This window comes from Zootermopsis nevadensis, unplaced genomic scaffold (genome assembly GCF_977971745.1).
Source record: "Zootermopsis nevadensis isolate Lab colony 2312 unplaced genomic scaffold, Znev_1.0 Znev_ptg000019l, whole genome shotgun sequence".
NCBI classification, from domain to species: domain Eukaryota; kingdom Metazoa; phylum Arthropoda; class Insecta; order Blattodea; family Termopsidae; genus Zootermopsis; species Zootermopsis nevadensis.
This window is the reverse complement of record NW_028259151.1, coordinates 6,720,543-6,734,066: the sequence shown is the minus strand read 5'-3', so window position 1 is coordinate 6,734,066 and position 13,524 is coordinate 6,720,543. Positions and strand designations below refer to the sequence as shown.

The following is a 13,524-nucleotide window of genomic DNA, read 5'->3' as shown; positions in this document are numbered from 1 at the left end:
AATCATACGAAAATTGCACTGAAAGTAAAACACAAGCTTTAGTTACTTGAAAATTTGAGAACAAAATTGGCAACAGAATTAAGCAAAGATTACAAGGTAGAGACCGAGTGACTGCATCCATGAAACAATGCTACTGGACTAACCTCCTCAGAACTGTTGCTGATGAAGAAGCCAGCCTAATAGGATTATGGGAAAAAATGGTTCAATGCTATACGTGGTGTATTTTAAGCATGGTCTTCCACAAATTCAGTAATTCTGGTTTAAATGTAAAGAAAACTTCCAAATCTAGATGAAGATGAAGATTTGCAAGGCTTTACTAATGAACAAATCAGCAAGTCCAAAATATTTTACATGGTCTGTGCAATGAGAGGTTCTCAAAATATCAATGAAGAAACAATGAAGAATAACTGCAGAGTAATGTGTATGAAATGACACATTATTAATGCTGCTGTGAAACAGGAGGATGGGAATGAAATTCATACTGCCATAAGGAAGGGTCTAAGAGTTCATAAAAACAAGTGGTCATTACAAATTATTTATCAAAATAATGCCAATCATATAAAGAAATGTAAAGCAATTTGTGAAGTTCTGTGAATGCACCAAACAAAATATTTTGGATTATCTGTGTTTTTCATTTATTTGTTTGTCTTCTTCCCTTCATTAGCCCAGATAACTGGGAGTTTACTGTATTCTACAATATGAATAATTAACTATCATATTTCCAGTCAATTCCAAAATATTGGGGACCCTCATGCCAAAAAACAGGGTTACAAAAATTCCCTTACATGTTTTATAAGTGTTCAAAATTCAAACTACACTCATCCAAAAAAATATTTCACTACAAAGAAACCAAGTTTCATTACCAGGTTCCAATAGCTGGAATGCTTATGACTTTATATAGGAATCGTATTGTTTTTTTGCAATGTCTGGATATAATGCACAATACTACTATGTAAAATAGGCCCAATAACTACATGTTTGTGTTTAGAATAGTTTGGCAATTGGACACTACTTGTAAGTTGTTGATTCCAATTAACTTTTATGTCTTACCCAACTTGGAAAAAAAAATACAACCAAGGATTAATATTTGTATATTAGTTCATAATACTTTTTCATAAAGATCAATAGATAGTGCTAAATCCAGACATAGCAGTGACAGTTCACTGACTATCAATATCAAATAAAGATTTCCTCCATCTCAGTTTCTCTGAGGTTATAAACTATATGAACATTTCAAGAGATTTCATTTGCTGACACTGTATATGAACAATAATCTAACTGTGAAGATCTCAATCATTTTTAATGTTATGACACTGCATTTCAGAATTAATACAACAAATATTATACAGTAGCAACAACATTCATGGCTATACTACCTGACTTGTTGAAGTGTATGAACATATCCTGACAACATTACGTTTATTATACACAGTACTTCAGTAAACAATATGCCTCACTGATACCTCCTAAGATTAACAAACCACATGCCATTTTATGTGTTTGATTCAACACCATCACAAAAAATGTTTAAAAAAATTGCTACTGAAACATGACCATAAAAAATAATTAGTTCTTTATTTATATCATATTAGGAATTTATGGATACATATTCTAAATTTCAGTTCATTAGTCCATAGGTACAACATACAAATTCATTTACCTAAAAGTATTCTTATAAAATTTAATTGCTATTCATTGGCATTTTTATGCTTTCAATACTTGTTTCCTCTGTACAGCACAAGTGAACTGAACACCAGTGTAACAAACCAATAAAATATTACCAACTCTGTTGATTGTTCATTTGTATTTATCACAGGTGACAAGCTCTAACTTCCAATCCACTATGCCCTGTACCACACAATTCTGTTTTATAAAAAAATGTACACAAAGAAACTTTTCATTCCCACAAAATTTATTGTTAATTTATCATCACTTTACTTCGCAGTTCAGTATAACATTTTTGTTTTTGGAGCTCTTACATTCAGAGAGAAGATACAAAGGAAAGGCACTAAGACATGACTCCATGATATACAGAATGACAGATTGTCTCATTATTACAAGCCATACTTCACAAGATATTTCTACACATCAAAATAAGCAACAAAGTTTGAATGAATATATACCTTGAAAGAATTCCTTAGAAAGTTGCAACTGTTTTAATCTTAATTTCGATGGTCACATCTTCAAGTGTGTTCAACGATAATTAAGATAACCATAACCACTAATTCACGATGCTAAAATCTGAGGTACTATGACAAGTCACATCAAATTCCAGCCCACATATTGATGGAAAACTGCTGTTACTGATGATCAGGTCAAATCACACGAGCATATTCAATGACCACACATCTTCATTGTGGATATTGGTGATACATCTGCACTTTACAAGACCTGCAGTTTTATGCCTACCTGTGCAAGAGTTATTGCCTGACATCTACTGCCAATGTCCTGCGCCGTAGCCGCGCGGTCTGAGGCATCATGCTTCGGACCGGCGATACGGAATGCGCGCTGGTTCGAGTCTCGGGGGAGAAGAAATTTTCTCATGAGCTCTAGACCAGTGTATGGGACCGGTGCCAACCCAGCATTGTGAGGAAATTGGGGAGCTACAATGAGTAGCGTAATCCGGTCAGGAAAACTAGCAATGGCTGAGGGTTCGTCGTGCTGACCACACGTCACCCTGTATCTGGTTGGATGATCGTTCACCTCTGCTTAGGCATGTGAACGTGAGGCCAGCAGTCAAGCTAGTTGGCTTTGGCTCTCTGGAGCTGTTACGCCACGGATTTAATTTAAATTAATTTTCTACAGCCAATATTTTCTTCATGGAACAATCATGCTTTACTAGGACTAGAATCACCAACATTCACAACAGATTTACATCAATTTTAGGTGACTTACTCACAGGACTTCACATTTTACTGCTGACCATGATTAACTTAATTTTTTAACACACTTGAGACGACTAGTAGATGATGTTCCCTACAAAATGTTTCTCTGCACATGGTTTCAACACAATGGTGCTCCACCATACTACAGCTGTGCAGTCTGTCAGAAAAGTGTCCTGGATGCTGGTTTGGTTCTGGACATGAAATTCCAATTTCCTGGCCTGCACATACACATGACTTGAACACTCTCAACTGTTTTCTATGGGGATATATACAAAACAATGTCTATGCTACTACAGTTGATACTAGAGAGGAACTGTGGCATCAAATGAAACATTTTGCATGTGAAATGGACTACCTGGGATCTTCAAATGCATATTAATTTCTTTTTCAAGAAAAATAACATCTGCATTATTTACTGATTTTTTAAATGCCAGTATGCTAATGAAACAAGCAGAAAAGTGGGCATGAATTTTATGAAGGTGATGATGGGATAAGCAGAGGTAATTTTGAAGTGATATTTTATGTTTTGTGGGACATCAGAAAAAGATTGAGAAGAGAAGAGAACTATAAGAATTTGAAGACTTCTGCGATATTCACGAGGATGGGAAATAACATTTCTGCTTTAGAACATTTTAACTATTACTAACAACTGACCGACATAGGTTGGTACGTTTTCCTATGCTTCTTAAAGCAGATAATGTCACATGATATTATGATTATGAATGATGAATTGGGAATGCTGTGGTACTTTCACATAACTTGTTGTAAGGAATGAGGGAACCAACAGAAAACCTCAGTCAGAATGTGGTCTTGGGCTGAGAACCAATTCTGTGATGTCCTGAATAAGAATACTTGTTAATACTTAGGCTATAGAACTTCAGTATGAATTCTTAAAAGCCATATCTACTGACGTTTTTCTGATCTCCCTTTTAAACATATGGATTTAAGTATCATTTTTCTTTAAGAAAAGAAAATGATTGTCATACCTTTAGATTTACCTGTACTATTTAGATAGAAATGTCTCTGTATACCTGACCCATAGAATATGGGAAGTTTTTATTTAATGGAAAATTCCCACTCCTAGATTTCAAAGAGACTACTTTCATTATATAATTTTTATATGCATGCTACATAACTCTTATATGTATATTACTTGAAAGTTCCATAAAACATTCACACTACAGTCACTGTAATCAGGGTGGCATTGACCATATGAAAACCAAGTATTTTACAATGCAATGAAAAATTTCTGAAGTGCTCTTTATTTTATGCAGCTTCATCATTAATGTCAGACATTAAGTTAAGAATTTAACATGAATTTAACAGCTTACAATATATACACTTCTAATTTCCATTTAGAAAAATTAAACTGCTATCCACAACAAAATAAATAACTGTAAAGAAAGTTTCATATTTACTTCAGTTCTGAAGTAATAAGCAGGCAAAGGAATGTTTATGATTAATTTAAATTCTGCTTTAAAAATCTGGATGTCTGCAAAACTGTAATGACATTAATAACTTTTCGTATCTTATCAGTATCATGGACTCAAATTTGTAGTGCTTTCTTTATGTGTCTAACACCCTGCAGCCCTTCATAACCAATACAAATGTCAAATAATGCAAAAAATATGCTGAATTTTCACCAACCAGTGGAAGTATGTCAGACAGAGAAACAAAATGTTAAGACTTCTTAGTTGCCTCAAAATTATTTAATATTATGAAAATATACCCTTCTAATAATTCACAGTTAACAAGCAAGCACACAACCTTTATGCTGAAGTTCATTGTTGAAAAACAGTCATGATATTTTGCTACATAGAACATCCAAAGATGTCACTTTATTTCTTGTGTATATACACTTTTATCCTAAAAAAAATAGTTATAAAACAAATCAAAAGCAGTTTTCATTTCACAACAAATATCTTCACTCGTGGAATGATAACTTATCTTTCATTTATGAAAAACAATAAATACAAATGCAATTTAATACTTATTATAGTGAACCAAGCTCTCCTGCCAATATTATTTAAATTGGTCCTCACAAGACTACTTCATACTCTACAAACCATAAACACGACACTGGGTCTCCACACTGTTGCTGCATGCTCTAGAAACAACCATCCATCATCTTCTCCCTTTTCAGTGGCACAGAAGAGGCCTGTACGATTATAAAATGTTACGATTAACACCAAGTGAAAGTGTAAAATGAATGCATCTGAACATTTTCTCAATGTACTCTTACTATACGCATAAAAAAAACATGTTTATAAAACTGCCTAATTGCTAAGCATAATTCTTGATGCCAGAGGATACTTTTGGGTAGAGGCCAAACCATGTATGAAATCTGAGAAAATTATTTGAAAACAGGAATATGTTAATTTTCTATTTTTTATACTTCAGCATAAGCAAAAACACCTTATGGGTCCACCCACATCTGTCTGTCTGGTGTTTCGTAATATTTTTCCGACAATGACCTAGGAGCACACAACTGCAACAGTGTGGACCAAGAATGACTTCAGTACAAACTCTTTCAACAATTATCTTATATCACACTACTGAAATGATTATGTTGGACCACATGATTGCAACAACAACCAAAAAAAATATTCCCTTTTTAAAACATTATTTTTTTTTAGAATTTTTAGAAAGGGAAATGGTGAGACACCTTTCTCTTATATTGTGCTGACAGGATGATCTCCATGTTATGGGCCTCCCCAACCCATACACTGTTTTTTTATACTACTGATATTTGAAGCTGGAGTATAAAAAGAAACTTCACATGATATTAAAATAATTCTATAGCATTTACATTAACATACCTGTTTGCTAACCTTGCTATTGCAACATCCCTGCACTGGACTTGAGTGTTGTGTCTGCATTTACCAATGCTAGGGATCCAACTAGAGCCACCAGAGCCCGATCCAGCCAAGTAACTGGATTGGGATATACTAGACCTCCTTCATAGAAACCTAGATGTCCTCCATGTGCAAGCTCCAAATACAAAGTATTTCCGTGTTCCACTGGAAAAGTACAAGTAAAATATAGAACTGTACAACTTTCATAATCATGCCTTCTCAATTTACAGCTCTTATTTTTTAGTAGCAAGTTGTAAATAAATACCAACAAGCACAAAGATTAGACAATTTAAATGATTCATTTGTTACTTAACCTTTACCATTTGTGTGCTGTTCTGTTACGCCCATTCCACTTGGACTTACACAACCCAGCATATTGCACTTGTAGGCCTTATTTAGAGACATTTTATAGTAGTTATAACATGTAATTTTGTTCACCTCTCTGTACATTATTTCATTATGTTTTCCAGCTGAGATGCTTATATCATGTTTGTAATTTGTTGCACCTAGTCTTTGTAGTTTTCTGGTGATTATGGGATGAGGCAGTGAGTGCATATGGAAGGTGAAGACCCATAATCTGACATCTGTATTCTATTCACACTAGTGGGAAACAGAAAATGCATTTCCCTTAAAAAAACACACTTTCTTCCCTAATGAATTTTGAGTAATAAAATTTATACTTAACAGGGGCTAATTTTGGAGACTTTACTCTCATAAAGAAATCTAAAATGACAGCAAAAGTTTGCTTGACAAAGACACTACGGCAGAAAATGATGATAATGTGACTGGAAGCTGAGATGATATTTGGTCACAACCATGACATCTATGGAATTCTGGTGGTGTCCATCCCTTCACTGGAGCTCTCAGTGGATTTAAGACACAAGAAGCACCCCATGTGAACAAAAATTCTGCAATAGTAAGTCTTTTACCCTTATTCAGAGATGTGATCCAATTGCTGAAAACACTATAACCAATATTTAGGCACATAAGACAATGACAAGAGACTCTCATGACATGATGTAACTGTCCAGGACATTATGTATTTTTTGGTTCTTATCATATGAACATTTACAATAACATAACGAAAAATGTCTTTTTCATGTATCGAGATATATGTATTTTTGCAACAATATGAATCAACCAGACAAGACTGACAGGAACTATGATAGATTCTGGAAACTATAATCTATATTTGATATTCTCCATGACACCCACATTACATTTCACAATAAAAGTAGTTCTACTACACGCCATGTAGGTCTTGACCTCGGCACTAGATGGGGGTGAGTGGTCAGAATCACACCCGCGCTTTACCCCCAGGAAAGGACCCTGGTAACCATTGGATAGGAGGCTGGGTGGGCCCCAGAGCTGGTCTGGATGCAGATGCTAGAGGAAAAATCCTCTGCCCCTGTCAGGGATCAAACCCCAGTCATCTAGCCCGCAGCTAGTCACTATACTGACTGAGCTATCCCGGCTCATTACATTTTACAATTCATACGAATAATCAGCTGTATATAAAAATCACTGAGCTGTTCAAATAAGAGTTGTTTTCAAGCAATACATTCCTAAGAAACATAAATGCTTTGGTACAAAGATTTTCAAACTTTGTGACAATACTGGCTGGCTACACTTCCAATACATATGGGAAATGATGGCAAAATTTAACATAGATATTGAAAGCAATATACACATGAAAGTGAAAAGTCTCACAAGAGCGGAAGGCCGTAAACTTTACATGGAACATATTTTCTCCCCTCTAGAATTATTTGATTCTTTGGACATATAAGCTATTAACTGTTGTGGAACTGTCAGACAGAACTGTAAAGGAGGCATGAATCTATGATAATCATACATTAAACTGAGGTGAGGCAACACAAGAGGTGTGACAATTATGTTCCTGGAATGACCCTGTTCAAGCTATATTTAATTACAAACACTAATGGCCACTGTTACCTTCAAATTAGCCTCCTTGGACACTAATACACTTCATAAATTGGTGTTTCCACTCCTCAAAACATTTTTAGAACTCCTCTTCTGGAATGCTATTTAGGATGGTGAACACATGTCCATGAATGTAGGCAATGTTTGAGACAGTGTGGCCCTTCAAAGCAGTCATCAGTTTTGGGAATAGCCAAAAGTCACATGGTCAAATCTGGCATATGATCCAATTTCAATATAAATTTTTTGACCCAAAACTCCCAGACAAGTGCACCATGAACAAGGGCATTATCATGATGCAAGATCTAAGCATCAGGTCTTTTCAAATGAAAAGCCTGACATAACCTTGCCAATATTTCCAAATAACAACAACAATCTTGTTCCACATTTTCAACTGTCCAGTGAGTTTTCTGATGTCCACTTCTTTCATTATCTTCATGTCTTCCAGACCCTCTTTAAAACTTTTATGCAACTCAAAGACACTCAGCCTTTTCATAGCATCAACACTAACATCTGCAAAGTTTCACTCACGCTTTTGCCCAGCTTTGCACATAACATGATGTTAATGCATCGCTCAAAGAACAAAATGCAAACATATCTGATGTTGATGCATAATAGACTGAGAATGAAAAGTAACTTCTACATATGGGCATTTGGAAACTCATACAGTGCCAAATAAAATATCAGATGTATAACATACACTGATGATTCTTTTCTTGCATATAATTTCATTTTTAAGTGTTCTTCATGCTCTAGCATGAGCAAAGAATATCCTATGGGCCTATCCATGTGTCTATTATTCACACATTAGCACATTCATAATCAGACAGCTGCATGTAACCTAGCTGTATCAGCCAGCCACTTTTAAAGAAGGCAATGATATATGAAGGTTAACCATAGAGTGTAATTCAGATATTGGTTTGGTAAATTATTTAATTGAAACTGATGCAGTTATGTGTTTATAAATTGAGACAATGGGCTATAATATGAAAATGAGCCTATATACTGAGATCAGGCACTTTAGTTACCCTCTTAGCCACCATAATGCTCATCAAGATGACACAATGTCTGACTCTTATCAGTTTCCTTTTTTCTTGGTTTCTTAACTTACTGAAATGTATCTTTTAACAACCTTAACATGTCAGCTTCAAACACAGCCATGAAATGTTAATGTCTACAAAGAAGTAAAAGAATTACAAGCTTTCAAATCTTGTGAGGTACAACAATAACCAGTTAGTGCATGAAACACAGAAAAAGAATAGTGAATTCCCACTATCAACATGTTAATATAAATTGCTGACATGCCAAGACATTATACTTCATAGGAATCAGTACCTCCAACTAAGAACATACATACTGGTTTCATTAACTCACAAGCAAATTGTCTGATTGGCTGCAGCAAAGCTTCGGGAACTATGGGATCATCACGAGCATTGATGAAGATCATAGGTATAGCAATGTCTTGTAAATAGTTGACACAGCTACTCCACTGATATAATTCAGTTACAGATTTGAAGTTATGGACTTTCCTGCACATTTAAACACAGTCATATAATAATATTTCATGTTGAACAAAACAGATACATTTTTAACAGGACAGTTCCATTAAATTCAGAAAAAATAAAATTTAAATTCAACTCAGTGCTCACCTAGTGTAGGCATCATCTAGTTCAGGGAGGGTGGCTGCTGCTATAATTTCTCTTTCAATCAGGTTGCAACGCCGCTTCACATCATCATGAAGCAAGACATGACGATGTTTAAGGATGATTGATTTCATACTTTCTGTCATCACATACAGGTAGAATCTTCTAAAGTTCTGCCAATTAAGTAGCCACTTTGTACCCCTGAGAAACATGACAACTGTTAAAAAGTATATAAACTTCAGCAAAGTGAACAAGGAGAAAGAGCACAAACTCACCTACAAATTCTGTACTAAATGTCAACAATTACAAACACGGTGATGGTGTAGAATTCTGAGGTTATATATTGACATGATATCAAAACTCTGTAAGCTTGTTTTCTTATAAAATAAGGAAAGCTACCACTAGTACAAATACTGATTAAGTTAGTTTTATCAGGTGTGTATCTTCTGTCCTCCCTCACTGCTTTTGAATAATTTGGAATGAAAGAGTTTTATGAAGTTTCCTTGAATATCATTCTACTGCAGGCCACCCTTACTTTGAGCTTCTTTCATTTTCTCTAACACTGATAACATAAACTTGGTGGACGTGCAGACTTCCGAGATGGAAGCAGCACTAGCATACTTATACAGGGCCCTCATACGAGGTGCGATCGGAAAGTTTCGAGACTGAGCGTATAAAAACCCGTACACTTATCTCAGGTATTAAATTCATCCATCACCCTCGAAGTAGTTCCCCTGGGAGTGAACACAACGATCCCAGCGCCACTGCCAAGCCTGGAAGCATCCCTGGAAATCTTTCTTTGTCAGCCTGTCAAGCACCATCTGCGATTCTGCCTGAATCTCTTCTATCGTCTCAAATCTCCTTCCCTTTAGCTGAATTTTCATCTTTGGGAAGAGGAAGAAGTCACACGGCGAATAAGGAGGGTGCGGGATGACGGCCATGGTGTTTGAGGCCAAAAACTGCCGAACTTTGAGGGCGGTGTGCGCTGGCGCGTTGTCATGATGCAGCAGCCAGTTGTGGTTGCGCCACTTTGACGACCGCTTCCGTCCTTTAGAATCAGCTGACGGGTCCCATAGCCTATCCCAACAATGTCGCACAAGTCGTTGATGGTACGACGTCGATCTTCGTGAATGGCCTGCCGAATCTTCGTAACATTTTCGGGCGTTGTGCTCGAAGATGGTCGTCCAGAACGCTCGTCACCATCGACTGAGGTTCGGCCATTTTTAAAACGTGAATGCCACACAAACGTTTGTGCGGACTCCCCAAATGCTTGCTTTAGCATTTCATAGGTTTCCGTAGCCGTTTTGGCGAGTCTTTGGCAAAATTTGATGCACACGCCATTCCGAAATCGCAGGAGGGTCGGTGTAATGCACTACCAAAACGCCCGTAACTAAGAAACAAATGCTAATTCGATGATGCCGGCTGGCACACTGATTCACTATGAATGTAGGCCGCACCCCCTAGCGGCAGAAGCTCGTACTACATCCGGTTCGCCCTCTATTGACACAGTCTTGAAACTTTCCGATCGCACCTCGTATATGGCACAGAAGAAAATCTTTGAGAACTATGCAAGTTTTAAGACATATTTAAAGTTTTTAATGTACAACATGGCAACTATTTGAAATTTATAATTAGCATTCAGTATGAAGGTGATACATGATAAACCATTTTAGGTATGAAAGTGGAATTTTTTATGAAGATACGAGGCTCGTCCACAAAGTAAGTTTCCCTGGGGCCGTTTACACAAATAAAACACAATTTCATGGAAATATTTATTGCAACAGATACAGCAAGTGTCCAGCTATTTTTCAACATATTCGCCACCGGAATTGAGACATTTGTCATACCGTGGGACCAACTTTTGAATACCTGTGTCGTAGAAGTCTGCCGCCTGGGATTGGAACCACTGTGAGACAACCATCTCCGCCTCTCTGTCATTCTCTAAACGCTTACGCTGACCGGACAGGAATTTCTTGAGGTGTAGGAAAAGATGGAAATCACTGGGAGCGAGGTCCGGGCTGTAGGGTGGATGATTAAACACCTCCCAGCTGAACTCGTGCAGGAGACTTGCTGTCCGTCGAACCGTGTGCGGCCTAGCGTTATCACTGACCGCACTTCACAGTCGGCGGGAGCTGGAATAAGAACCTCCATCTTCAACAGCTGCAACGATGCTACTGTGAGAAGGCGGGAAGTACCGTTAGTGCATGCGCCATGCTACGTCATTGCTCTATCACGTACGCACCGTCGCTTCGCGCAATATAAGGTTTGCTAGCTGTGGGACGAGTGGGAAACTTACTTTGTGGACGCGCCTCGTAGATTATAAAAATACTTAAAAAAATCTTATACAAAACACTTTTTACATGTAAACAATTACAAACATGGTAATACTCTAAAACTTTGAAGCTGTATCAGACAAATTCAATGAAGCAGGAATCTGTGTACTAGTCAAAATTATGCACATAATAACTAAATTGTATAATTAATGCATTATAATTCCCACCAGCTCCATCAGACAGAAGGAATGTATGCATCATGAATTCTTTCCAAAATGTCTTGTTAAAAGGTGAAATTATGAACAGAATGTTTCCATTTCTGTCCGCTAACCACCCCAGCTATTTTCATACACTTCAATAATTTTCATATACAGACATATTATGACTCCTAAATACTTCTATTCCTTATTACAAAGGGCTGAAAATGTTACACCAATTTAGAGAAGAATGTGATCTTTTAAAACTCATAATTTTCCAGGAGTTGCTGCAACATTCTGAAAGGGGATCAGAGGGCAGACACCAAGGCAGGGTAACATAACAATATCATACTTACTCAATGGCACAATAGCCTTGACATATTGATATGCCACCAATGATATTTGGTGATCTGCACCGGTCTGTTTCACCCATGTATTTTGTTACTAGATTACCTCCAAGACTAAATCCAATGCACACAATACGGGTATTTGGGTGCTTCTCAAAGATATGAGACAGCATCTCATTAAAATCACTCGTGTGACCTGCAAACAAATAAGTTCAACTTCAATTAAATGTAATTTCATGTAAGGCTGCAGAAAAAAATTACAAGGGAAAACCATTTTGATGCCTTGAACTGATTACTGCAAACTCTATTGATTAAACTAATTATTATTATGTTGTGAATTATAAACAAAAATGTTTTGATCTGAGGGCAAAATATATTTATTATTTTGATCAATTATAATGTAAGATTTGAGGTTTTCACAGTGATGAGTATGAAGATTTCTGTCTTCTGGGTTGTTGCGCTGTGTAGTCTGGTTGATGTTCACCAATGTTTCAGAGGTCATACTGCCCTGATGACAGAGGCAGTATGACCTCTGAAACGTTGGTTAACATCGACCAGACTACACAGCGCAACAACCCAGAAGACAGAAATCATCAATTATATTACTAGCCTAATGATATAAAAGATATAAATGTTACAAATGTCTTTACAAATACATCTATATATAAAACAAAATTTGAGAAACTTTTAAAAAAAAAGAAAAAATGTTGGGAATACATATAGAATTAAGTGACTTGGATATAAGTAATACAAAGTAGCAGATGCAAAGAAGGAGAAAGCTGCAAGGTGACGAAGCTTCTCTTCTGACATCAGAAAAAAGACAACTTACATGTCTCTCACAACATGGTAACATAGTGTGCTGGACTATTTTATTTCCTGCCTTAGAGACAGTTTTCGTTCCACTATTTGAAAACCACAGTCCTTTAGGTCTTAGTGCTTGATGCAGCTGCCATTTTACTCAGATTTTAGAAAGCAGCTGCATAAGGATTTCAAAAAAGTTTGACTCTGAATATAAAGATGAATAAAATATTTTTTTCATATTTGATAAGTATGACCACTGAATGACAAAAATAGTAATTATGAAACTAATGAGAGATAAATATGAAATATGAAAAAGATTAGTTTCAAATTAATTACTATGAGTACAGCAGACACCCATAACACAGGGGAAAATCATTACTAGCCTATTTTGTAGGATATTTTATGATTCTACAGAACAGAAAAGAAGTCACCATACCCCAACCACACAATTCAAATAACTTTAAAATTATCTTATTCTACATGGTTGCTTAGTAGATGTTCTTTTATATAGCCCAAAAACTGGCTTATTGAATCCTTTTATTAAACAATCTATAGACATTTGATAATCTCGACAAATTGTTCAAG

At 36.2% G+C, this 13,524-nt stretch overlaps 1 protein-coding gene across 2 annotated transcripts in view; it reads right to left on the bottom strand.

The window, feature by feature from the left end:
* Positions 1 to 1,281: 1,281 nt before the first annotated feature.
* Positions 1,282 to 13,524, bottom strand: part of Hydr2 (abhydrolase domain-containing protein 2) — a 30,043-nt gene continuing 17,800 nt past the window's right edge. Inside the window, exons 4-8 of one of the 2 annotated variants that reach the window (XM_022080678.2) lie at positions 12,148 to 12,334; positions 9,328 to 9,522; positions 9,053 to 9,207; positions 5,705 to 5,905; positions 1,282 to 5,043 (exon numbers count right to left, since the gene is read on the bottom strand). In XM_022080678.2, the coding sequence (XP_021936370.1) occupies positions 5,721 to 5,905; positions 9,053 to 9,207; positions 9,328 to 9,522; positions 12,148 to 12,334 (722 nt within the window). In that variant the 3' untranslated portion in view covers positions 1,282 to 5,043; positions 5,705 to 5,720. The remainder of the gene's footprint in view (positions 5,044 to 5,704; positions 5,906 to 9,052; positions 9,208 to 9,327; positions 9,523 to 12,147; positions 12,335 to 13,524) is intronic. The other variant, XM_022080679.2, reaches the window with a different exon arrangement.